The 26583-nt window shown below is 45.6% G+C and overlaps 1 protein-coding gene across 1 annotated transcript in view; it reads left to right on the top strand.

Annotated features, from left to right (window-relative positions):
- The window catches only part of MAP2K1 (mitogen-activated protein kinase kinase 1), a 127261-nt gene extending 102487 nt beyond the window's left edge, over nt 1-24774 (top strand). Inside the window, exons 6-11 of the mRNA XM_006831513.1 lie at nt 14795-14919; nt 18355-18556; nt 20126-20190; nt 23085-23146; nt 23796-23841; nt 24397-24774. Coding sequence (XP_006831576.1) covers nt 14795-14919; nt 18355-18556; nt 20126-20190; nt 23085-23146; nt 23796-23841; nt 24397-24510 — 614 coding nt within the window. The 3' untranslated portion in view covers nt 24511-24774. The remainder of the gene's footprint in view (nt 1-14794; nt 14920-18354; nt 18557-20125; nt 20191-23084; nt 23147-23795; nt 23842-24396) is intronic.
- Nucleotides 24775-26583: the final 1809 nt, after the last annotated feature.

Raw genomic sequence — 26583 nt, 5'->3', positions numbered from 1 at the left:
TGTAGTGCTATATGATAAGCACTGGACCGCAAGGTCAGTTTGAACTGCAAAGTTGGCAGTTCAAACCCACCAGTCACTCATTGGAAACCCTATACAGGGTCGCTATGAGTCAGAACCAGTTCGGAGGCTCTTAACAACAACAATCTCTATGTGAGCAGATCACCAGTTTTCTGGTGGGTTTGTACTGCCAGCGTATGTATTAGCAGCCAAATGCTTAGCCATTGTACTTCCCAGGCTCCTTAAAGCTAGGCATGGTGGTGGTGGTGATTGTGTGCAGTTGAATCAGTTCTGACCCATAGCAACCCGTTTCTGAGGATCTTACAGGAGCAGAAAACCTTATCTTTTCTGCAAAGTGGCTGGTAGATTTGAACTGCTTACCTTGCAGTTAGATGCCCAATTTGTAAGCCACTACACTACCAGGGCTCCTTAAAGCGAGGCATACCTCCCCTTAAAATTACTCTATCAGGGACAGAAAGTGCAGTAATGTACTGGGGAGACAGCAGCTATTTCCAGGTACCACTGGCCTCTTAAAAGCTCCAAAAGAGCTGGCTTGACTTGGAAGCCTAGTGACCAAAGAAGGTCAGATTTTATCAACTGCTGCCCAGGCAAGGTGGAACCCAGTTTATAGTACCTGAAACTGGGGAGTAACAAGGCAGAGTCTAAATGGTGTAGTTCAACGTAATGCTTGAGAGAACCAACTAAATTAGATACAAGAGTGGTGTGATACACTTTTTGGTTTAGAAGCACATTTTAAAGTTTATCCTTGGTGGTGAGCCCTTACTGCTCTGTGAAGTGCATGCAATGTTGTTGTTAGGTGGTGGAGGCTGCATTGGACCCCTGAAAGCTGCTCCCACCTGGCAGCCCCAGAGCCTGCATCATTTCCAGTTAGCAGTCTGACTGCACACTGCTGGAAGATTCCCTCCAGCTCAGCCTCCTCACCACCATCATGGCATTTAGGGGTAATCTAACTTGCCTTCTCCATCTCATGAGACTATCTTCAGGATCAGATGAAACTCTTGGGCTGAGTTTCATCTGAGTACGTAACAGCATTAAGACTGTAGCATTTAAAAGCTCATTGAACTTTTTTTTTAAGGTTTTTATTGTAGATTGAGTGAAAGTTTACAGGGCACATCATCAGTTCATCAGTTTCACATTCAACCATTCATATGACTGGTTTCATTACATTGATTATAATCCCCTCCATACATCATCAGTTAACAGTGTTTCTCTGTATCAGCTTTAGCTTTTTTTTTTGGGGGGTGGTGGTCATTGAACTTTAATGTCCAGCTTCTAAGAAGCAGAAGATAACTCTTACCTTCCCAAACCTTCTTGTTCTAATTGGAGAAGCAAGACCAGATCTTAAAAGTCAGCTAAAAATTTAGGAGTGAATTCATATGAGGTGTGGGATTTTCCCTAAAATACTCACCCATTACCTTCACCCCTAAAAAAGCTAGGGGTTATAGATGAAACAGGATTAGCAATGAGTGGATAATTGTTGATGCTGGGTAGTGGGCACATGTTTAGTTGTGCTAGTCTCTGCTTCTGCAAGTGTTTGAAAATTTTCAGGGTAACAAAATCACAGGAAGAAGGTGGCATATGCTACTAACATGACAGGTGACATTCACGGTAAGAGCTGCAGAGCTCCAGGGAGAGGAAGCCATGTGGGCGGACAACTGTCTGAGGAGGTTTTCTGGAGGAGGAAGTGGGAGCTGGGCTTTTGTCTCAGTGAGGACTCGTGGTTGCAAGTAATGAAAACCAATTTGAGCAGCATAAACAGAACAGTGGATTTACTTCTTGGTAAGAATCCAGGGGCCTCAGGGAACCCAAGGGCCAGCTGTAGCCAGGGCTCAGGAAGTGGGTGGACAGGGACTGGAAGGCCATTGTGATGCTGGGCTGCCTCGCTCCATCCTACACGCTCCACAATCCTGTTTTCTTGGCTTCCCTTTCCAGGGGACTGGAGAAGACAACCACTTCTTTGCTCCTAGTTACATCAGCTCCAGATAAAGCCTGCCCCTCTCAGCAGAAAGCTCATGTAGTATATATAGGGAGGGACTCCCCCTGTAGGTGAAGGGAGGTAATTAAGGGGATGCTTTTGCGGTCCGGCTGCAGTCTATAGCAGGAGTTCTAACACCATTTTGCATCCCATCATCCACGTAGACCAACAACAGGCCTGCTTAGACAAGTCCTTTTACATTTTTATTTTTTACATGTTTAAGTACAAAGGATCAAAACCAAACCTGTTACCACTCTGACTCATAGCAACCCTATTGTGGTTGTGGTTGTTGTTATTAAGTGCTGTTGAGTCAGTTCCCACTCATAGCGCCCCTGTATATGGTTTCCAAGGAGCAGCTGTTGGATTTCAACTGCTGACCTTGTGGTTCACAGTCCAGCGCTGTACACAGACCAGGAGTCCTGCATTGTTAAGTGCCATCGAGTTGGTTCCGACCCATAGTAATCCCCTGTATAGGGTTTCTGAGGAGTGGCTGGTGAACTTGAACTGCCGACCCTGCGTTTCAAACCAACCTAGCAGTCTAGTGCATTAACCCACACCACCACACCAGGACTCCAGGAGTCCCTATAGGACAGAGTAAAACTGTTCCTTTGGGTTTTCAAGGCTGTAAATCTTTACAGGAGCAGACAGCCTCATCTTTCTCCTGAGGCATGGCTGGTGGATTTGAACTGCCGACCTTGTGGTTAGCAATCCAGTCCTTAAACCACTGTGCCACCAGTACTCTCTTAAGTAAGAAAAGTAATGTTTGAACATTATCCAAAGTTTAACAAGTAAAAAACAAGACTAAAGTGGGAAAAAAAAGTTAGAACTAAGTAAAAAATACTTGAGAATATACTTTGGCATTCAGTGGGTATTTCAAACAAACAGAGAAACAGAAACTTTGCAAAATATCTTCACTGCACCAGTTAAAATTTTGCTAATATCTTTGCAAAATATCTTCTCGGCGCCAGTTAAAATAAACAAGAAACAAGTCCTTACTGAGGAACTGTCCTTAAGATAAATGGTTGGCATTTCTAACAGTGGTAAACTTGATTCAACAATGTAGACATACAAATACCTTATGGTCTCATAGTGCTAGTTCATGGTCAGCAAACATTGGGGAAGTAACATAAAGAAGTCGAGTGGCAGCTGAACCAACATCAAGACATGAAGCCTCCCGCAACCCAAGTGCTTTAGAATTTAAACTCAAATGCACATCTACGCACAAAGAGCTATTGTCTTACTTTGGTAGAGGTTGGAGCACCACAAATATGAGGGGTCTTCAAAAAGTTCATGGAAAAATGGGATTAAAAGATAATGGAATTTTCCCATGAACTTTTATGAAGCCCCCTTACGAAGTTATATTGCTGGAAATTCTCTTCCACTCTCCGTTTTAAAAGTCCCTGGGTAACACATAGGGTTTGTGCTGGACTACTAACCTAAAGGCTGGTGAAAGAAAGGCCTGGTAATCCATTTTTTTAAAAAGATTGGTGGTGTGGTGGTAGTGTGCCATGGAGTCGGTTTTGACTTATAGCAATCCTGTATAGGGTTTCTGAGACTGTAAAACTTTACGGGAGCAGAAAGCTTCATCTTTCTCCTGTGGATCCAAGAAACGTCTATGGAGCAATTATCCTCTGTAATACATGGGTCACCATAAGTTGGAATCCACTCAGTGGCCACTGATTTGGTTGGCTTTCTCCATTTAAGAATTACCAGCTTTCTGGTCCTTGCCTTTCCCTTTTTCCATTGTTGTTGTGATTCTTTTTTTTTTGCCTTTCATCCTACTGAGCAAAATTAAGCCTTCAACAGGTCAAAATAAGCTTTTAGCTAATTTCCATTTCTTGAATAGTATGTGATGAGTAGCTCCTTTAATCAGTACTCTTGTCTGTGGGTGGCTGATTGGTTTTATGTTAAATTGTATATGTGCTTGTCTTCTGGGGTAATCCAAGTAGTTTGGAGATAGGAATATGAAATTGATGGGAAAATTCCATTATGTTTCAATTCTGTTATTCAGGAACATTCTGAAGCCCCCCTCAAATACTGCTCTAAGAAAGGTTCTTTTAATGGAAAGATTACTTTGCGACCCTGGGCACAGAGCCTCACTTTCATATCTGTAAATGGGTTTGCATCTATAAGTATACCAAACTCACTGTGCTACCAAGGCTCCAATTTGTGTCACCAAACAACCCACTGCCATTGATTCCGACTCATAAGATTTCTGAGATTGTATACCGCAGCAGATAGCCTCATCTTTCTCCCATAGAGTTGCTGGTAGGTTTGAACTGCTGACCTTGTGGCTAGCAGCTCAACACCTAACCCACAGTGGCACCAGGGCTCCTATTTGTAACTGTTGTGTGCTTTCAAGTCAATTTTGACTCATAGCGACCCTGTTGTATAGGGTTTCTGAGGAGTGCCTAATGGGTTTGAACGGCCAGCCTACAATTAGCAGTCTGGTGCTTCTCCTACAGTGCCACACCAGGACTCCATTTGTAACTATGTTGTTGTTGTGAAGTGCCGTTGAGTCGGTTCTGACCCATAGTTACTCTGTGTAGGGTTTCCAAGGAGTGACTGGTGAGCTTGAACCACCGACCTTGCAGATCAAACCGACTTTGCAGTCTAGTGCATTAGCCCACAGCACCACACCAGAAGCCCTTTTGTAACTATAGACACATGTTCTTATAGAGTCATCAGAAATGAGAGACCCAGGAATCTGAAGTCCAAAAGCTTCTCCCTTTCTTACCCCTCCCTCTTCCACTCCATCCCCTTGCCCCTTCCCTCTCTTTCCTTACAGCTCTCTCAGTTTCCTGTTTCATTATCATTTTTGGAAAAGTTTAGCCCCTGTAACCATAACACCTTTACCTTTTGTGACATCTTATTTTCAAGATTTAGACCATCTCTTGGAATGGTGTTTGCACATGAGAACCAAACGTGTCCTCCTGCAAATTCTGCACAATTAATGCTTAATTGTTAAGAGTTTATGTGCCTTTGGGGTGGTGGTGAGGATGAGCAGAGAATTGGCAGAGAAGGGGGTTGCAAGAGAGTAGAGAAAGAAAGCATTTCAAAATTAATGAATCTTAGGAGGGAAGAAAATTTTCAGAAGCAGTTGCTGGAATTGGCTATAAAAATCTTCAAAGTGGAAGGAGATAAAAAGACTTGCCTTGTTAGGACCTGCTTCGTGTGCTCCAGAGGCTCACTTTTCTAACTCAGTTGTGTAAGAAGGAGGTGGGAAACACAACTGCTAGTTCCTGCTATCAGCACATTCCTCCTCATAGCTGGAGCTGCCTAAAAGGATTATGGACTACACGCCGCACCGGCTCTACAGGGCAGGGATTAATTCTCACTCACTCTGGCTTTCAAGGATTTCAGCCCACCCCATGTCAGATCTAGTTCCAAGACAGAAAGCTTGTTGTATATCTATAAAGGAGCTCTGGTAGCATAGTGGTTACAAATCGGGCTGTGTACCTCAGGGTCAACAGTTCGAAACTACCAGCTGTTCCATGGGAGAAAGATGAGGTTTTCTGCTCCCGTAAAGATTTACAGCCTCAGAAACCCTGTACAGGGTCGCGTGAGTCGGAACCAACTCCACGGCACATAACAACAACAACAATGCGAGTAACACTTTCCTTGACTAAAATTTCAATAAGACAGTTTTTCTGAACTTTAGAAATACAACTCATTATGATGTGTTTTGCTGTCTGTAGTCTAGGCTATTCACTAAATCCCTGAGTTTTAACCCTAGCTTCCACCCAACTCACTGTGTCACTTTGATGGGTGATGCCCTCTCTTTGGGTCTCAGTTTTCCACATCTATATACAAGCAGTTTCGTTCTGTTGTACATAGGGTCTCTGAGTTGGTGGCACTTAACAACAACAACAACAACAACAAAATACAGGAGTTTAAGTTGTCAAAGGCTTTGTTTTGCTTGAGTCAGCAGTCAACAAAGGAAGCAGCAGTCAGGAAATCAAAGGACATATTGCATTGGGCAAACTGCTGCAGAAGACCTCTTAAAAGTATTCAAGGGCAAAGGTGTCAGTTTGAGGTCTAAGGTGTGCCTGACCCCAAGCCATGGTATTTTCAATTGCCTCATACGCATGTGAATGTTGGACCATGAATAGAGAAGACTAGAGAAGAACTGATGCATTTGAACTATGGTGTTGGTGAGGAATCTTAAAGTGCCATGGACTGCCAAAAGAACAAACAAATCTGCCTTGGAAGAAGTGCAGCCAGAATGCTTTGTAGAAGTCAGGATGGCAAAACTTTGTCTCTCGTACTTTGGACATGTCATCAGTAGTGACCAGTCCCTGGAGAAGGACCATCATGTTTGGTACATTGGAGGGTCATCAAAGAAAGAGGAAGACCCCAACAAGAAGGACTGATACAGTGGCAAAAACAGTTGTTTCAAATGTAACAACAGTTGTGAAAATGGAGCAGCAACAGGCAGTGTTTCATTATCTTGTATGTAGGGTCACTGTGAGTCGCAACCGAACAACTGATTCACTGGGTGGCACCTAACAACAATACAGGAGTTTAGGAATCTCCAGGTGGTGCAAACAGTTACAGTGCTTGGCTGCTAACTGACAGATTGGCAGTTTAAAACCACTTAAAAGAAAGACCTGGAGATCTGCCTCCGAAAAGATCGCAAACCCTGAAGAGTGCAAGTCTATTCGGCGTCACGTGGGGTTGCCTTGATTTGAAATGGATTTAAACAGCAAAGCTGCTGGTTTGGTTTGGTTTGTACAGGGGTTTGTAGTGCTTGCTGCTTATCATTATGAAGATGAAAGAAGTAACATCTATGAAAGGCCTGGCTTGATTAACGGGAGTTGTTGTGTGTGGATTGTCTGCTGCAGGCCCACCTGTTTCTCCCATTTCTCCACACCTAGCCTCATTAGCTGGGGGAAGAGAAAAAGAGGAAAAAGCTAGAGCCTCTTCTTTGCCTCTTGGGGAGAGATTAAGTGAGGAAAAGAGGTTACAGGTAATATTAATTGAAGGGTGTGGGATTTTTCTGAATTTTGATTATCTTTGCTACTTAATTAGCTCCCTGAGACCATGCATAATGAGGAAGTGACTCTGTTGAGTTTATAGTTGATGTATGGGGGGCAGCCATCGTTCCTCTCACCTGTTTCTCCGTCTTTCAGGCAGGGTTATTAAAGTTCTGCCAGGGCTGTGAAGGCCATTTGAAGTCTGTATCATTATTTAAAAAATGATTGTACAGTTGTTTTTTTTAAACCTTGAACTTGTACTTACCCAAGTTCAGTTCACGTTTGGATGCTGCCTGTGTCACAGATGAGCCCGAGTGGGATTTCTCTTCTCACTTGGCTTGCTTCTTTGGGCCTTGGCATCCCTCCCTGTCTTCTTTTCTCTGTGGTACTCCTCCCTCCTGCCCCTGCTTTCCACCCCCAAGTTCCACTTCCATCCGTCTTCCCCACCATCCTCCTGTAGGTACATCTTTTCTGTTTGGTTTTTAATCATTTTATTTTGATATTGTTACTGACAGTATTCCCAGCAGAACAGACACCAATTCAACAATCCCTACATGTACAATTGAGTGCTGTTAGTATAGTCTCTGGTTTGTGCAGCCATTCTCAGCTTCCTTTTCCAGATGATACTTCTTCTACTAACAAGCTGACTGCCCCTGTCTAAGTGTCCTGTCTAATCTTCTGTGTTGTTTTTGCCAATTTGATCCCAACTTAACAACATGGTGAGGTTCCAAAGACCAGATAGATCATTGTGTAAAAGTGGGTGTTATGTGAAAATGGAGGATAACCACATCAGGACCTATAACTGAAGATGTCTGCGTCATCACATAGCTGCCAAATTATTACATGACTGCCAAACCACTGAGACTCTTGGCACATACCTCAGCCATCACCATCAGCATTGCTCTAGCCTCGTGCTTTGTTAAGGTGGATAATAGATGATTTATTATGGTCCTAAGTTCTTAACAGAGCACAGTGCTTCCAGGCAAACATTCTTTACATAGTTCACTAGTTAAGCTTAACTGGTTTGCTTTTAAGAAGACTTCAGGGGATATTTTGGTTTAAGGTTTAAAGATTATTTTAGGGCGATAGATTCTGGTGTTCATCCAGCCTCCATAGCTCTAGAAAGTGTAGTGGGAACACAACTTCTTCTTTTTTTTTTTTTTTTAGTTTTATTGTGGATTATGTGATAGTCTACATGGGAGAACATTAGCTTTACATCCTATCATATATCGTTACAACTTCTTTTAATACTAACCTCACAGTCAGCAGTTCGAAACTACCAGCTGTTCACAGGAGAAAGATGAGGCTTTCTGCTCCCATAAAGATTTACAGCCTTGGAAATCCTGTACATGGTCCCTGTGAGTCAGAACCGACTCCATGGCACATAACAACAACAACAACAATCCAGAGAAAACGGAAGTGCTTGAACATGAAAGAAACTGAGGGCTGACTTTAGTCTTGGTATACTATTTACCTTAGTCTTTGGTACACTCATGAGAGGGTTGGGGCCAACCTGAGTGATTAGAAGGTGGCAGATTCTCTGAGCCCACAGTATCTTTGCCCTTACAATGTGTTCTTTGTTTACAACTGTCTCCTGTTGGTGAACAAAGCACTGTATCCATTCTACTCCTAGCACAGGCAGGGACTCCGTGAGTGTTAATAGAATAAACAAATGACTGCTGAACAGTTTAATCCAACCCCTTGTTGTAGAGGACAGAAGTTCATTTTTAAAGTATATGCTTTAAAAAAAAAAAAAAGTGCTCTTTGCAGAGGAAACCAGGCTTTAAACTGGTTATTTTTGGGGTAGAAAATAATAGAGAAGAAAATATTTTCTTTCCATAAAACCTCCTTGTTCATTTCTGATGGGTTACCTATGCCTATTGCTTCTGAGGTTGAGCAGGAGAGAGGGACATCGGATCTTGGCATCATGAGGCTGTCCCTTGGGAAACTAGTCAGTCTGGGAGCTGCAGTGGGTGGTTGAGGCATCCTCTGGATGCAGCCTAGCCCCTGGTACTGGGGTTCCTGCCAGCATCACCTTGTCATTATTGAAGGGTCAGAAAGAGAGCCTTGGGCTTGCTGGCATCATTTGAGCACTAACCTCGGGAAGAGTCGGGAGGAAGCCAGTTAAATCTGCCAGTAATGGGGCCACATCCCCAAATTGAGACGAGGACTCCCAAGAACTAGGCATCCAGACATAGAGGTAAGAGGGTGGTTGGGAAAGGAAGCTGTTCTAGAAGCAGGGACCAACACAAGAAAAGATTCGGAGACTAGACTCTTACATGGGGGAGTGAGAGGAGGCTATCCTGAACCAGGAGAAGGTGGAGATGGGTACGTTGGGTGTGAAAGTGGGATGTAAGGAGAAAACAGTGGAAAGTCAGGTCATGGGGCTTGGACATCTCTTAGGCAGTGGAGGCAGTGCTGCTGGTGTGTGTAGAATGAGGTGGGTAGGGAAGATTCTGGTCTCTTTGTTTCTTATTGCTGCTGTAACAGAGTATTGCCAGTGTATGGCTTTATCATATAGAAACATGTGTCCTCACAGGTCTGGAGGCTACAAGTCTGAATTCAGCGTGCCAGCATGAGGGTAGGCTCTGGAGGAAGAGCCTCATTTCGGCTTCTCTGATGCTCTGGACGTCTTTGCGTGCCTTGGGGGTTTCTACATGGCATCTATGTTTACCCCATCTGTGCCTTCTGTGTCTGATCCACTCTTTTTAAAAAAAGTTTTTATTGTGAAATGGGTGAAAGTTTACAGGGCAGATCATCAGTTTTACATTCAGCAAATCGTATACTTTGTTTCATTACGATGATGATTATAATCCCCTCCATGTACCATCAGATAACAGTATTTCTCTCTATTCACTTTAGCTTTTTTTTTTGAACACTCAGGCATATATAATAATTTATACCACCAAAGGGCACATTCTGCAAGTCTGCCCCCTGGCCACCAGCTCTCAGTCCTTCTCTTCCCATGAGTCTAGAGTCTTCAGCTGCTGCTCCTCTCCATGTCCCTGTCTCTGCCTCCATCTCTGGTTTTGCTGCTTCTCTGGATAAGGTCTCACATTCCGCTTGTGCTCTTCTCCCTTGATGGTCCTAGGGTCCTCCGTTTCTGGACAGTAAGATTAACTACTCCCCTTTTTTTGATACAAAATGTCTACCTTTACAGTTGTGACAGTCACAATTAGTCATGATAACAGTTACTCACTATTGAATCATAAGAATCTCATTCCTGTTTCTTTTAACCAGATCCATCTAGACAAGATGAAAACTATTCAGTGGGAACTCTTTCTTCCCCCACACGCTATTAAACTAAACTCCCCCTTGAAACCTGGTAAGCCAGTCACTTCGTGGCTTTATCACCCCCTTATTTTAGGTGGCCATTGTCTTAAGTTGCCCATCCCTATCTACCCTGTGTACAGAGGGGATAGCATGGATACTTGATGTGAAGATTCCTTTCCTCTCTATTGGTATTTAGAGGTTACTACCTCTATGAGTATAGGTCAAGTTCATCAAACTGTAGCAATTTACCCTTGTTTCTTGTATTGAAAATATATATTTTTTAATCTTCCTCTAGTTGAGTTCTGATGATCAAGCCATCAAGGCTAGGTCAAATGGGTACTATCTGCAAGTTTGGGTGTTCTTGTGCATCTCCCATCACTTCATATCTGCTGGATGCTTCACTCTCAGCTCTAGCCCTCTGTGGCTATGTCCTTGTCCATGGGCTCAGGTGTCCCCAGGTCTCACCACACTTTGGACCAACCAGCCCTACCTCTTCTCTCTGTCATCTCCAGGTCAACTGGAGTCTATGGACCATGGTTGAACTCAGCCCATTTCTTCATTACTGCCTTTCCCCCTCTTCCACTCACCAGTAGACCAGTGTGGTCGTCAGGAAGCTTACATGCCAGCTCATGTGTTCCCTTTGAGTTTCAGCCTTGGAGGGGGGTGGGGGTTGTCCTGAAAGAACGATTTTTGTTTTGAGTTTTTCGTGATGATCTTTCTTTGAAGATGTATCTTTTGTCTCTTTGGCTGTTCCAGGCTGGTCTGCTTGACCTTTCTAGTGGGAATGTCCCATCTCAGAAGGTTCTGGATGGAATTCAGGATTCCACTTAAGGTCCAATACACTGCAAAGGCTCAGCAAGAGGCCTGTCCCACTGGGCAAGTTCTAGAACCCCTTTTAGGTATTCCAATCAGTTATAGGCTGAAGACAGGCTTGCAAACTTTCTGTAATCTTGTTTCCTCACATTCCTTTCTATCCCTCTCAAGTGTCTATTTTACAATAGTAGGCAAGGGAAACCAATATTCATAAGACAGTCAAGCATCTTAGTATTATTTCCCCTCTTCAGACTATGCCTAGATCCCTGTATCCCAGAGCCCTGTTGTTCCAAAGTTGAGCATGCATCACTATTTACCTGTGTTCCACTTAGCTCATGCAAACCTGTCTCAGTGTTTCCCATCTACCTTGTTCTTCCTAATCTGCTCTTTTTTAACATCAACAGTGGTTAGGTTTAGGACACGTCCTGGTGGCACTGTAGGGTAAGCACTGAACTACTAGCCACAAGATCAGCAGTTCAAACCCACCAGCCATTCCTCAGGAGAAAGATGAGACTTTTCTGCTCCCGTAAAGATTTACAGCCTCAGAAACCCTATACAGGGTCCCTATGAGTCAGAAGTGACTGGATAGTAATGGATTTGGGGTAGGTTACATTGATATGGTGGTCTCATTAACATAACAAAGAAATGATATGCAAATGAGATTGTGTCTGCAAGTTGAGAGATCAGGATTCCAAAACACACACACAGAAGGGGGGAACATAATTCAATGCATAACACTTGGGGTCAGAACAACAAGGGCCAGAAGGAGTGCTATTGTGGGAAGAAAGTATAGATAGGATGCTGACTGTCCAGCTATCAGGAGAAAATCATATTGGCCTTATGCAACATCTTGTATACCTCTTTTCTGCCCCAGAGAAGAGCTGGAATTGGTGGGGGTAGCTCTGGAGAAACATACCCAGTCTGATGTCTGTACTGCCATGCTTTGGGTATAGTGGGCCCACATTTCCCAGTGATTTCTTGTTTGGCTCCCCAGGGTCATTAGAATGGGCAGAGTCCAGTGTTTCTGGCTCCCAGGATACCTGTGGTCGGGCAGCTTTCCTTCCTTTCTCTCATACCCCACTGAGCTCTGCAGTGTTGATCCCTGGGGCTGTGGGGGAGCCAGAGCTGACAGCCAGAGATGTTACATAAGCATGAAAAAAACGGGAGCCTGCTTGCCATGTGAATAGAAATGAGATAAAGGGATAGTCACAGCAGCAGCTGCAGCTTGGAGACAAGGGTGGGTCTGAGCCAGAGAAGAGGAGTTTCCCGGGGCCGGGGGAGGATGTTGCTTGCTCTCCGTTGGGAAGTGAGGGGTGTCCAGTTCTATGAACTGCTCATCTTTGAGGCCAACCTGTGTAACAATCATTCCCTGTGACCCTGTAACACAGTGCGCTGTTTAAATAACCACCCTATCAGATCGTCTCTGACCGCCATCTTGGGAGGTTGCGAGAGTTGTGATTGTAATCTTCACCTTACTGATGATGGGCAGACCAAGCAAACCAGACCAGTGAAGTGACTTGCTCAAGGCTGTGTTAGAGCAGGTGGCAGGACCAGGACTCTTGTCTTCTTTAGCCAGTTCCACTCAGTGCACTTTAAAATGGTCTATGCTCAGCCATAAAGAGAAATGAAGCCCTGGTGTGTACTACGTGAATGAACATTGATTATACTGAGCGAAATAGAAGTCGGCTACAAAAGGATCACTATTGAATGATCTCATTTATGTAAAATAGGCAAATATATGGAGACCGCAGTTAATTAGTTACCAGGGTAGACAGGAGAAGGGAAAGGGGAGTTATTGTTAAGTGACCAGTGAGTTTCTGTTCATGGAATAAGGATAGTGGTGAGAATTTCATGATGAAAATGGTGATTGCATTTGGATGCTAATGGAAAGTTTGGAGGGTCTAGTTCATCCAGTGGTGTCTCAGAAGAAAGACCTGGAGATCTAATTTTTAAAAAGTGAGTCATTGAAGACCTTATGGAATGTACTTTTCCTCTGTGACACAATGAGGTCTCTCTGAGTTGGAGCCCACTCAGCAGCAGTGGTAACTGGAGAGCTTGTTGCACACCTTGAGGGTCAGTTGTTGTTGTTGTTATTTGTGTGGAGTCAGTTCTGACTCATAGTTACCCTGCACAGGGTTTCTAAGATGGTAAATCTTTACAGGAGCAGAAAGCCTCATCTTTCTCCCGTGGAAAAGCTGGTAGCTTCGAACTGCTGACCTTAAGGTTTGCAGCCTGGTTCGTAACCACTACACTATAATGCATGGTAAAATATACATGAGGGAACTCCAAAATGTTTGTTGAAAAATTCCATTATCTTTTAATTCCATTTTTCATGAACTTCCTGAAGCCCCCTCTTATATACAAAAGTATTGACCAGTTTCATAATTTTTACACATACGTTTCAGTGACACTGATTATGTTCCTCAAGGTGTGCAATCAGACCTCCTGTACACCATTGGCAAACAGCTTCTGTAAGGATTATAGAAGTTCTTCTGTTAACACATGAAGTCATCATGAGTTGGGAGCTAACTACAACAGGAGTATTGGAAAAGCCAACTGGGTCTTGTATCTTGTGCTCCTTACTGGAGCCATTTGGTGGAAGGAATGACACACTGAGACTGAAGTCTTAGAAAGGCTGAGCTGATGGCTGTGTGTGCAGGAGGTGCTGGGCCCCGGTGAAGGGATGCAGGTGAAGGACGTACTGAGATATTGGAGGATGATGCTCCCTGCCCGCCCAATTTGCCCTTGCATGGATACTTTCATAGACCTGTTAGAATGTCTGTAAGAATAAATTCATCCATCTGAAAGAACAAATGTTCTGTGTTGTTTTGTTAATCACTTTTATTAAAGATTCCCTGTCAGCATTTGTGATTTTGTCCCCAGAAGTCACCTGCTCTTGAGTGAGACCCCCCTCATTGTTTGCCGATGTCTACCCACAAAGCCCTGGCTTGGGGACCTGCACCAAGTTTGCCCATCTGTAAATGAGCATAAGTGGCCCTTGTCTGCCCATTTCATAGGCAGGTGTATGAATCAGAGGAGACAGCAGGAAGGAAGACATTTGGAATTGCTGACCAGTCTCTGCAAAGGAGAAGGGTCACTCGTAACAGCAGAAGTTGGTGGTAGGAGACCTGTTATCAGGGTCTGGTGCTGGGAGTGTGATCCTGATCCTGAGAGGCAACTTTCACCAGCAGATGTGCAGGCTGGTAGGGAAGTGACTCCAATGAAAGAGCATCTAGATGAGTTGCTACCCCTGCCACACATGTTCAGAATGTGCTCCGTGCTTGGCACATGGGTCAAGAACAAGAATTCCCACCCGACTCCATCCACTTCGAGTCTGTAGTCGATAGCCTCAGCAAGCTTACAGGCGTGTGTGTGTGTAGTGTTTCCTTTTATTTTTTTTTTGTCTTCATCCTTTGATCCCACTACTAATAGGGTGTCCTAGCAAAGAGGTGTCTGAAGCAACAGACTTTGAAATCTTGTCTATTCATGATCCCTCCCATGGGCTAGCTGTAGAAATCTGTTTTGTTTTGTTTTTTACACTAACTGATCTCCTGACAGTGCTTCCTTGAACTCAGAATGAGGAGGAATGAGAGACCTTGGCGTCCAGTGTGTGTGTCAGAAGAGATCAGGTTCTGAGATGGGGGATTGTCCTGGACCCATGGTTAGGGTTGGTCTAACCCTTCCCCTCCCCTGCCTATCTGTGGTAACTCCCTGATTTTCCATTTTCTTGTCCCTGCAGATGTCAAGCCCTCCAATATCCTGGTGAACTCACGTGGGGAGATCAAGCTCTGTGACTTTGGGGTCAGTGGACAGCTCATTGACTCCATGGCCAACTCCTTCGTGGGCACGAGGTCCTACATGTCGGTATGAGCAATGGGCTCCTTTTCGCAAGCTTCTCATCTGTCAGGGATGGAACCAAATGGTGCCTTCCCCTCCCCTGTAGATCCAGGGCCTTATGTTGGGTGGCGGGAGAAGAAAGTAGAGGAACGAGGGATGTGGAGACGCCATGGAGATTGAAGTCTAATGGGAAGATAAGTCTTGGCCTTAGCCTTGAGCATAGTTGGTGTCCTGAGGCCTTGGCTCACTAGAACACAGTGAGTAACCAGAGCTCCAGCTACCACCTAGTCCCCAGATGTTTCTGAAATCTTGGCTTCCATTCTGAAGAGATGCTGAGTTCTGACTCTCTCTGGACGTCTCTACCTGATTGTCTTCAGACTCAAACCAAACAGAGTCACACACGAACCCATCCCAACAGTGCCTCCTTCTCCTCTCCTAACTATACATGGCACCACTTTCCCTGACATCTCAAAGTAGAAACTGAGAATCAGCCTTAAACTCCCTTCCCAGCTCCTCAGCCTTCAGCATCCAGTGGTGCTCAGCTCCTATGAGTCTGTTGACAATTGTTTCCTAGTCCTGCCTCTTCTCCCCCCTCCTCCTTGTATGTCTCCTGCTCAGCTCCCTGTGCCTCTCACTCCAGCACACTTGGTCTCTTGGCTGGAGTCCTTGTCTTAGTTCATTTGGCACCCCTCATAGAACACTGGGTGGCTTCCCCATGCCCATGACTGCATCAGCGTATGTCCCCATACACATCCTGCCATGCAGAGAGCTTCTAGGAGCAGGGACAAGGGCACAGGCATCTCTGTGGTCCTTAGGGCCTGGTGCTCAGGAGAAGTGTGGCCAGTGGGTGCATGCTTGGAGGGTGAATGAAAATGATTTGTATCGGTGAAGACATAAGTGCTGAATGGGTGCAGAAGAGAGGCACATGAGAGTGAGTAGGAAGTCTTTATGGAAGTGGAGGACAGCCCAGAGGGTCGGGGTCCAGTCGCACATGAAGCGTGTTTATGCACTCTCTTTCAAAGCTCTTTCATATTACTGGATGATCTTACTTGATTCATGTAATTATCCCATGAAGAAAAGACAGATTGTTCCCATTTTATCCACTGCCATCCAGTTGATTTCAACTCCTAATAACTCTATACAGGGTTTCCAAGACTATACGTTTATATCTTTCTCCCGGCTGGTAGATTTGAACCACTGACCTTGTGGTTAACAGCCTGCACCTAATCCACAATGCCACTAGGTTTTCTTGTTCCAATGTTGTTGTTGTTAAGTGCCGTCGAGTCAGTTCTGACTCCTAGCGACCCTGTATAGGGTTTCTGAGGAGCAGCTAGTGGGTGTGAACTGCCAACCTTACGGTTCACAGTCCAGGGGTGATCCTACAGTGCCATACCGGGAGTCTATGCTTTTGTTCTCAAGTGCCATCAAGTTCGTTCCAACCCATAGCGGCCCTGTAGAGGGTTTCCAAGGAGCAGCTGGTGAGCTTGAACTGCCGACCTTGCTGTTCAAACTGACTTTGCAGTCCAGCGCATTAAGCCACAGCGCCACACCAGGACTCCAGATTAGTGATGAGGAACTCTAGACTCTGGGCAGTTGCAGAGCCAGGATGGAAAACTGGGTCTTCTCCTTGTCTTCCACAGCCCACCTCACTTGTCTCTTGGTAGGAGTTTGGCATCTGACTCCCAGTCTCTCTGTGAGGGAGGTCATACCCATGCTTTCATTCCTTCCTGCTGGTCCCCCACTCCCACCTGGACTCCATCACTCTCCCACCTCCCTACCCTCTCCACAATAGTGATCCCATAGTCTTTGTTGTTGTTGTTAGGTGCTGTGCAGTTGGGACCGACTCATAATAACCCTGTGCACAACAGAACGAAGTACTGTCCCTTCCTGCGCCAGCCTCACAATTGTTGCTGCCACCGTATCAGTCCATCTTGTTGGGGAGGTGATTCTCCCTGTACCAAGCATGATGCCCTTCCCCAGGGACTGTTTCCTCCTGATAATATATCTGAAGTATGAAAGACGAAGTCTGGCCGTCCTGGCTTCTAAGGAGCATCTGGCTATACTTCTTCCAACATAGATTTGTTTTTTTTTTTGGCGGTCCACGTTACTTTTGATATTCCCCTCCAACGCCATAACCCAAATGCATCAATTGTACAATCTTTAGAAACACGGAAACCCACAGGTCCTGCAGAACATGGCTAATCTCCAAGCAGCTGTCACCCTGAGGCACTCGACTGCCAACTCTCAAGTTCAAAATCAATGCTGGGACTTACTGATCCCGGGTTTACTGACTTGGTTTTTATGGTTATGTGGTCAGTTCTAAAATGGCCTAGTGTTGAAGTTTGTGAAAAATCCTATGGGAGAAGTCCATTTGATATCTGAATAAATGACAACAGTCAGAGTAATTATTTTTATCTAGGGCTCTTGAAATACATGTGCTATGTAAATTAGTACTCAATAAAAATGCTTTTGTACAGAACTATATATTTTTTTATACTTTCCTTACCAATAACAACTCCTATTTTACAGCGTTTTACGACATCTAATATAAATATTCTTTGATTTGACCTCCTCAGTAACCCTGTGCATTGAATTATTGTTGTTGGGTTCTGTCGAGTTGGTTGAAACTCATAGTGACCCCACGTGAATTGACCCAGAGGTTTTCCAGGCTGTGATCTGTACAGGAGCAGTTCACCAGGTGGAGCAACTGGGTGGGTTTGAACCACCAACTTTTGGGCTAACCACTAAGTGCTTAACTCTTACACCGCTAGGGGAGTACTATTACTGTTATTACCATTGTCATCGGTCACTTTTTGTAGGTGGTGAAACCAAAGCCCAGGATCATTATAGCCCGAGAGTCTCAGAATTAGACTTGAAGCAGATCTTGTGACCACAAATCCTTGGATTTTTCTTCCATTCCGTGCTGTCCGAGCACAGACAGTGTGCCAGTGGCAGAGGGGGTCTTAGAACTCAGCTTTTCTGACTCTCAGGCCAGTGTCCCTGTGACCCATGTTCCAGAGACTTCATGTTTCAGACTCAGGTGTAACAAGGGCAGGCTGTCACACATGTCCAGACTGGGCAGAGCTGGACCCATGGCTAGGGTGACAGTCATCCAAGGTGGATGACTAGGCTCAGGAGAGGTGTAGAGGGCTGGAGGAGGGGGTCAGAGCCTTGGGGTCACCTATGAGTAGGTAAACACAGCATTTGAGGGTAGATGGGAGACCACATTCAAGAGGTTCTGAACCAGAATGTCAGCTCTCGAGAGGAAGAGACAGAAGAAGATAAAATAAATCGGCAGATCGGGCCCAGTACCGAGTGTTCTGCAGAGTAAATAGCTCAGAGTGGCAGGAATCCAGGCCTCAGGAAACCTCTGAGCATCCCTGGGGATTCGACCAGCTCACCCTCTTCTTGGGCAGAATTAGCTCACAGGTGGCTATAACTGTGTGTCCGTCTCTCCTGCAGCCAGAAAGACTTCAGGGGACTCACTATTCTGTGCAGTCGGACATCTGGAGCATGGGACTGTCTCTGGTGGAGATGGCGGTTGGGAGGTACCCCATCCCTCCTCCAGATGCCAAGGAGCTGGAGCTGATGTTTGGGTGCCATGTAGAGGGAGATGCAGCTGAGACCCCGCCCCGGCCGAGGACTCCTGGGAGGCCCCTCAGCTGTGAGTGCCCTGGTGTGACCCTAGCTGGGGCTGCAGGGTCCTTTTCTGTCAGGGGGTTCTAGGATGGGGGGGACGGGGGTCCGAGCAGAGTAGCTGTTTTCAGACAAGTGCAGGAAACTGTCATTATGATGACCAACTTCCTACTGTTTGCAGAGTGCCTACTGTGTTCCAGGCACTGTGCTTTTGCTCTCTCTCTGCAGTATCAATTTCTGGTTTTTAATTCATGGCATTTTGGTTTTTTGGTCGCTTTTTAAATGTTATAAAAGTCCCCACTTTAAAGTATAAAATCCATTGGTTTGAGTATAGTGATAGTGTGCAACTATCAGCGCTATCTGATTCTAGAACATTTCCATCATAATCATTAGCAGCAATTTACCCTCGCGCACCCCATCTCCTGGCAACCACTGATCTACTTCTGTCTCTCTCTCTGATAGCAGTCCTGTGTGGGAGCACTGTTAGAATTTGTATGCCTCAGATGAGGAAACTGAGGCACAGAGCAGTGAGCTTGCCGAGGTTGCATAAGCTTACAAGTGGCTGAGTTTGACTCCCAAACACTTAGCCTCTCTGAACATGAATATTGTGAAGTTTCTGCATGAATGTTCGTATCTGAGCAGGGAGATCTGACTCACAGGGAAGAAAGTGTGTATGAAGGGAGAAGCAAAGGGGGCTGGGGAGTGTGTTGTTAGGTTGCTGGAAGGGCCGGTGGCTCTGGCCTCTGACACTGGCCTGTAACTTTGGTGTCACGGATTGAATTGTGTCTCCCCATTTGGAAATGTTATTTGCTATATTCATGAAATAGGGTTAGTATAGGGTGTATTTGGGGGGTATTAAAGAGATGAGTAATCTTGGGAGAAGAGGGGGAAGAGAGAGATGGAGCCACATGAAGATCACCCAGAAGTAGATGCTTAGCCGAGACAAGTACTTGCCCTTAGTGCTGACACAGACAGACACAGAGAGAAAGTCTTCCCCTGCGGCGGGTGCCCTGAATTTGAGCTTTGAGCCTCCTAAAATGTGGGAAAATAAACCTCTGTTTAACTGTTAAAGCTGCTCACTTGTGTTATTTCTGATAAAACCATACTAGATAAGTAAGACGGGTATGGAAGGAAGAAACCCAGGTTTGGGGACAAGTGAAAAATGAAGTCCTTTCACTTTTTATTTCATTTCCTCTCCTCTCAGCATTATAGGTAAGGGAGGAAGGATAGATATTGTTTTATTATTCAGCTCTACTTTACAAAACTCAAAACTGAAGCTCAGGTTAACTGATTTGCCCAAGGTCACAAGGCTGGAGTGTGGTAGAGTGTCCACACTGGTACCACCTGTGGCCTTTGCTGCTGCTGGTGCCTTCTGTGTTTAGGCCTTAGCTTTGGCTGTTGTATCATCCATTCATCCATGACTTTGTTCTCGCTCCCGGGATTCATACCAACATCTATCTTCATATTGTGTGTTTTTGACTTTTTTTTAAAGTTTTTATTGTGAATTAAGTGAAGGTTTAAGACCGTCAGCTTTACATTAAAAAAATCATACCCTCATTTGATCTCTGTTCTTTCTTTTTTTAAACAACATCTGTAGCTTATGGAATGGACAGCCGACCACCCATGGCAATTTTTGAGTTGTTGGATTACATAGTCAACGAGGTAAATACCCCACGGCTTCCTTGACCTTGGCAAAAATCCTCTTCAGATAAAAATTCACGACGTTAGTTGACTGGAATCCTGTGAGTCGTCCCGCAGTATGGGCTGCCTGGGTCCCAGCATTGGCTTGTTCTACTTTATGCATCATGCTTTGGGGATTGAGGGGCTGGTTTAGAGACCACGGGGGTCCCTTCCCAAGGAGATACCTTCAGGGAGCCCGAGTCTCTGCTCTGTCTCTCGATTCAGGAGCTCCACTTGGCCACTTACAATCTTGTTTCTTCACTCACTGGGTGCTGACTTGGGGTGGGTAGGAGTTGGATGGGGATCCCAAGGTGGCAAAACAAGTCTCAAAGATTGTATAGAGGAGCTAAGGCAAATGAATATGTAAATGTACAGTTACATCTCTCTTAAGAACCATCAAAAGGCTCCGGACATAAAGATGCCCAGAGTAGAAATGGATGTGTAAAATCTTTATTATAAACTGCTGTGTGACAAGGAGCAGATTACAAGAGTTATACATATAAACATTTAAAAGAAAAAAAAAATATATATATATATACATACATAAAATGGCATCATCAATTCTTTAAACACACATAAAAACTGCCTATGTGTGCATATAAGGAGGCTTCAAAACTTTCATGGAAAAATGGAATGAAAAGGGATATTTTCCATGAACTTTTTGAAGCCTCCTTATAACATATGCACATATAAAATCAGGAAACTAATAACAAAATAGAATCATTATTGCTACATGATACAAGTGTAGGTATTTTAATGTTTTGTTTTGTTTTTTTTTTTGCTTATTTGATGTTGGCTGTCTTTCATACAAATAACAAAGATTATTTGTGAAACACACATACTTGTGTTTAAATGACAAAGTGGATCAAGGAAGGAAGAGACTGACACCTAGACATCAAGTTGGTTTTGGGAAGATATGGAAGCTATAGACAAGCACTGGGGTTGCCAAGAGGAGGTCAGCCTTGTCCCTACTTGTCAGGGACGGGGACGCTGGGCCAGGTCAGGATGGACTGCAGACAGGAGATGGCAGGCCCAGCACTGTTGGCCCAGGGGCAGTATGGGAGAGGAAGAGAAGGAGACTAGCTGGAGGGAGGCCCCAGTTGGCTGATGGTACAGTTCTTTTCTTCATTCTCAAAGGGTTTTTTTTTTTTCATTACAAACTCTACAGGAGAATCATGGTTCAGCCTAGCAGTTAATTAAATCAGACTTGCTGGTTCACAGGCTATATACTGCAGGGGTTAATTTATCTCTATTTACTGTCTGCACAACCATATGTCAAGTTCCATGGGGTGTAGAAAAGAAGGTCAAGTATGACCTCTACTGCGCAGGGGTTCAGAGAAGGCAGAGCAGGTTGCATTTGTGGCCATCAGGAACTAGGACCTCAGCTGGACAGCAGCCACATGAAGGGACATCCTGAGGTCAAATATACAACTGAACCAACTCCACAGCACACCACCCCACCATCTAATGTGCAGTGCTTTCTCCGCCCATATTTCCCCAGCAGTTTTCCAAGCACTGTTGAGCTGGAGGCACTTTGGTTTTGTGAGCCTCCTCACAAAGGTGGGGAAACTGGGACTCCCAGATGAAAGTGGCTCAGGCCTTTCCCACCTGGTGCTCCTTCCTACTGCCTCCTCTCCGGGGGGCCAGCCTCAGTTGTGTTGGACGTTTGCTCTGCTGCCACACTTGGCTGCACTGAGCCTGCACAGGAGGAATGGATGCTGACCTCTGGAGGCCAAGCTGCCCGGGTCCTCCAGGACCCTCAGTAGCAGGGGCAGTCTGCAAGGTGGGGCTTGCTTTGGGTCTCAGTTATAGGAGCTAGTCCTTGACCTCGGTTCATGTTCATTCACTTGGTTCATTTTTAGGAAGCATGAAGGGGGAGAAGGCTTTTGGGTAGGGGGCTAGTGTTTTCTTTGACCTCACGAATCGCTTGTTGATGCATTAGAGGAGTGACCTCCTGGGCTCTTCTCAAGCAGCCACAACACAAGGTCTATAACGTAGGCATGTGGTCCTTTCTGATTTAATTAACTGCTGAAGTGAAAAAGACCCGTTGCTTATGATCTTGGTTTGTTGCCTAAAAACTGCCCCATTCCCAGAGTGGATCAGTAATACTCTTCTAGACCCAGCCCTCTGCCAGTTAATGTTTCATTAGCTTTTCTTGTTTTTGTTAAAAGTGCCATCGAGTCGATTCTGACCCATAGAGACCCTGTATAGGGTTTCCAAGGTGTAGGTGGTGAGCTTGAACCATAGCTCTTGGGGTTCAAACGACTTTGCAGTCTGACGCATTAGCCCACAGCACCACACCAGGAGTCCATTCAGAACAGGCTTTTGTTTCAGCCTTCTGTGACTTCCACAGGTGCCTGGTGGCTTGCGTATTTCCTACCTGTTGCTAGTAATTTCCGGTTATGTTTTTGTGACATCCTCCCAAGATTTAGAACTGTAGAGTCAGAAGTGGAAAGGGTCCCAGAGATTATATGATCCAACTCTTCGTTTCACAGAAGTAACTTGAGGCTCAGAGAGGCACAGTGGTTTGTTCAAAATCCCTCAACAAGTGGTATACCACTGACTATCACCCAGTTCTGACTATGGGCTCTTGGGGTGGGTAGTAGGACCAGCACTGGACTGCCACCCACAAGGTCAGTAGTGCAAGCTACTAGCTGTTCCTTGGAAACCCTATACAGGATCTTTATGGGTTGGAACTGACTCCACGGCACTTAACAACTATGGCACATGAGACCAGTGGGTCCAACAAGGTGACTGGGCAGGTGGCTGGATGAGGGTAGCTTTGCCCACAGGGGGGTGAGGATGTGGGGAGGAAAGAAGGTGGCCAGAGCGGGGACCAAAGCAGAGGCATTTCTCATGTCTTGACGTGTTTGCAGCCTCCTCCAAAGCTTCCCAGTGGAGTGTTCAGTCTGGAATTTCAAGATTTTGTGAATAAATGGTAAGCAGCTTCTTGTTCTCTGGAAGGGCAGGGTGGCTTCGTTAGGTTCTCACCCCATCTCTGGGGGCTCCCACTTTGCTTCTGGACACAGCTTTGCCCTGTCCTTCCCTTCTGGCATCCCCTCGGCTGTTGTCCTAGACCAGGGGTGGGGAATGTCCGGCCTGAAGGCCTGAGAAATCATTTGGTCTGCCCCTGCCAAGACAACCACAGCTCCAGCCATCATATTGGGGGTGAGTTAAGGAAATGTTTGACCATCTGTAGTAGGCTGATTTTTAAGTTGATAATTTTGTATGGCCCATGAATGAAGTTATAAGTTTTAGCAGAAAAAAGGTTCCCTACCCGTGCCGTAGACTCTTCTTCCAGAGTACCGGGTCTTATGTGACAGAGCTGATGTTAGTATGCACAGCAGTGGATGGAATAGTTGCTGGTTTGGACACACTCTCCAGAGGGATGGGTGTGTTGCCTTTGACCCTAATTGAATTCCGCAATAGCGTATTAACCTACAGTGGGCATGGCACACACTAGGAGCAGGAGATGAACAAGGCTCAAGCACTTGTCACAGGGCCCAGTGTTGGGGAGGGTGGGCATGCCAGTTAGGATGAAAACCCATTCCAGGCAGCAGCTCTCACATGTTCTCTCTTCCTTTAAGCCTAATAAAAAATCCTGCAGAGAGAGCAGATTTGAAGCAGCTCATGGTAAGTCCACTGATTTCAGATACAGCACGTGTATGTATTTGTTTCCCTTTCTTTCCACCATCCATCCAGTACTTTCTGAGCCCCATTCCTTGCTCTTCCCTGACTATGACATACCAAGTGCCAGCCTCCTCTGCCTCCCCACAATTTAAAAGGCAGGCTGGAATGACTGCAGCCGGGGTGAGTGTGACAGCTGATGGAAAGGCCAACCGACCCCTCTTCGCAGAGACTGGGCCTTTTTCTAGAACGGCCCGCCAATTCTTACACTCCCACTGCCAGCCCCTCCGGGGTCACTTTCTACTTGCCTCCTCATGTTTGCATGTAACGTTCAATTTCAAGCCCATTGTTATCTCCGTGCCCTGTGACACCACTGTGAGGTGTATGGCAGAGAGGTCAGTGATGTACCCAAGGCCTCAACCGTGTGAGTGGCGGTGCCCGGCTCTTGGCCCTGCTTTCCCAGCCCCCACTACTGCTCCAGGAGTTCCTTCTGACTCCTGGATTTTCCTCCTTGCTCGTGTCATTTTGACTATTTCCTCTTTCTCATTTGCTTGCATCTAGGTTCATGCTTTTATCAAGAGATCGGACGCTGAAGAAGTGGATTTTGCAGGTTGGCTCTGCTCCACCATTGGCCTTCATCAGCCTAGCACACCCACCCACTCAGCTGGCGTCTAAGCTTTGTTGAAGCCGCAGAGAAGCCCCCACACACCCCCACACACCTCCGCCGGCGTGCCACGTTGCTTTGGGGCCTTGTTCCCGTGCCTGTCTCCATTCAGACGTGTGTGTCACCTGTGACAAGATGAAGAACAGCATGTGCCAAAATTCTACTTGTGTTATTTTCCTGATGACTGCCTTTGTTCTTACTATTATTATTCCCCTAAGTGGATTGGCTGTGTGCTTGGGGCATCCGTGTATGTGTGTGTGATGATCAAAACGTGTAAAGCCTTGGTGACCGTGGTATTCATTCGTACTGAAAGCTGTGCTGCTCTTCCCACCACGTGACTGGCTGGCCGCCTGTGCTTTCAGGATTCCAACTCCTCATGGTACTTCATTCTGCTGGGCGTATCTCCTCTCCATCAGAGCAGGGGGAGCCCGTGAGCCTCTTCACAGGCGTTGCATGTGAGGCGTGCTTTGCTGCTATGAACATCAGCATCACCAAGTGTACGTCATGTTACTTTAGCGTTCTCATTTGCTTTTGATGTAGAATTCCAACACTTTCCAATCAAAAATCCAGACAGAGCCCATCACTGCCATGACAGCCAGGGCTTTACCAGCCTGTGTACCAGGATGGCTTGTAGACTTCTGGTTGCATTTCTAGATTTATTTTTAAATATACTGTGAGGGGTTACTTAGCGGTGTATGTCTCTTTAAGTTTGGATTACTGTTTGATTAAGTTTAGTGGAGTTAGTTTGTTACAAATGGATCAAGGCATTAAAATGTGTCAGATTTCTTTCCTGGAATCTAAGTACTGATGCTATTGTAAAACAAGTGTGTATAGTGCCTAAAAATTATATGAAAATCCTTTTAACCATTTTAATCCAGATGTTTAACAAATCTAATCTCTTATTCTAATAAATATACTCTCAAGTATTAAAAAAAAAAAAAAGGAGAAAAGCCTTTTCTATTTTTGTGCTGAGATTCTGTTTCTCCAGTCCGTGAGCATGGTGGCTGCATACGATAAGCACTGGACTGCAAACTACAAGGTCTGTGGTTCGAGCCCACCAGCCGCTCTGTGTGATGAGGCTTTGGCTTCCATGAAGATTTAAAGCCTTGGAAACCCTATACAGGGCTACTGAGTTGGAACTGACTGGACAGTGCTTAACACAACAATGGAGTCCTGGTGTGGCGCTGTAGGATAAGCACTGGACCATAAGGTTGGTGCCTCATCAGTCACTACTTGGGAACCCCATACAGGGTATGGGTCAAGACCACTCAGCAGCATTGAACAACATAGTGAAGGAAAGGTGAAGACAGGAAAGGGGGCTGGTTGGAAGGCGGAAATACCTCACCAAGGCAAGTTCAGTGCTGTGGACTCACACGGCTTCCTGTGATTCCAGTCTACAAATCTCAAAGTGAAATTGTGTCCAAGTCTTCCAACCAAACACCCTCTCTGTGAATCGCCCAACTCATTCCCTTTCCACCTTTTGTGAAAGTGAACAGTGGCAGCTTAGAGTGTGGATGGGAACAAATCTGTAAAAAGTCACACTTCTCCCTTCTGTATAGAGGCGAGCCAGGCCAGCTCCAGGACCCCAGCTCACAGGGATGCCTTACTGGTGGGCTGGCTGGAAGCTGGGGCTACTGCCCTCGGTCAGTCATCTGACCCTTTCTCCAGGTATACTGGCCATACCTTCCTGGAGAGAGGAATGTGCCTGTGAGGTTGGCAGCGAAGTCAGGAGAAACCAAGCCATGTCACAGTGGGTCATGTCTGCCCTTTTCTTCTAAGTGACTTTTGGTACTAGGTGCATGTGAGGCCATGTAGTCAGTAACTATTGCCTCACTTTCTCCTTTGAAAGTACAGGTGATAAAGAACCAAAGCCAAGGTTGTTGTTAAGTGCCATTGAGTCAGTTCACACTCATAGCAACCCTGTGTAGGGTTTCCGAGGCGCTGCTGGTGGGTTTGAACCACAGACCTTGCGATCCAGCACATTATCCTGCAGCACCACACCAGGACTCTGAGAGCCAAGGTTATTGTTAAGTGCCGGCGAGTTGGTTCTGACTCGCAGTGACCCTGTATCAGGTTTCCGAGGA

The sequence above is a fragment of the Chrysochloris asiatica genome, unplaced genomic scaffold (assembly GCF_000296735.1).
Source record: "Chrysochloris asiatica unplaced genomic scaffold, ChrAsi1.0 scaffold00004, whole genome shotgun sequence".
Lineage (NCBI taxonomy): Eukaryota > Metazoa > Chordata > Mammalia > Afrosoricida > Chrysochloridae > Chrysochloris > Chrysochloris asiatica.
Note: the sequence above shows the minus strand (reverse complement) of the source record. Positions and strands in the feature narration are given on the sequence as shown.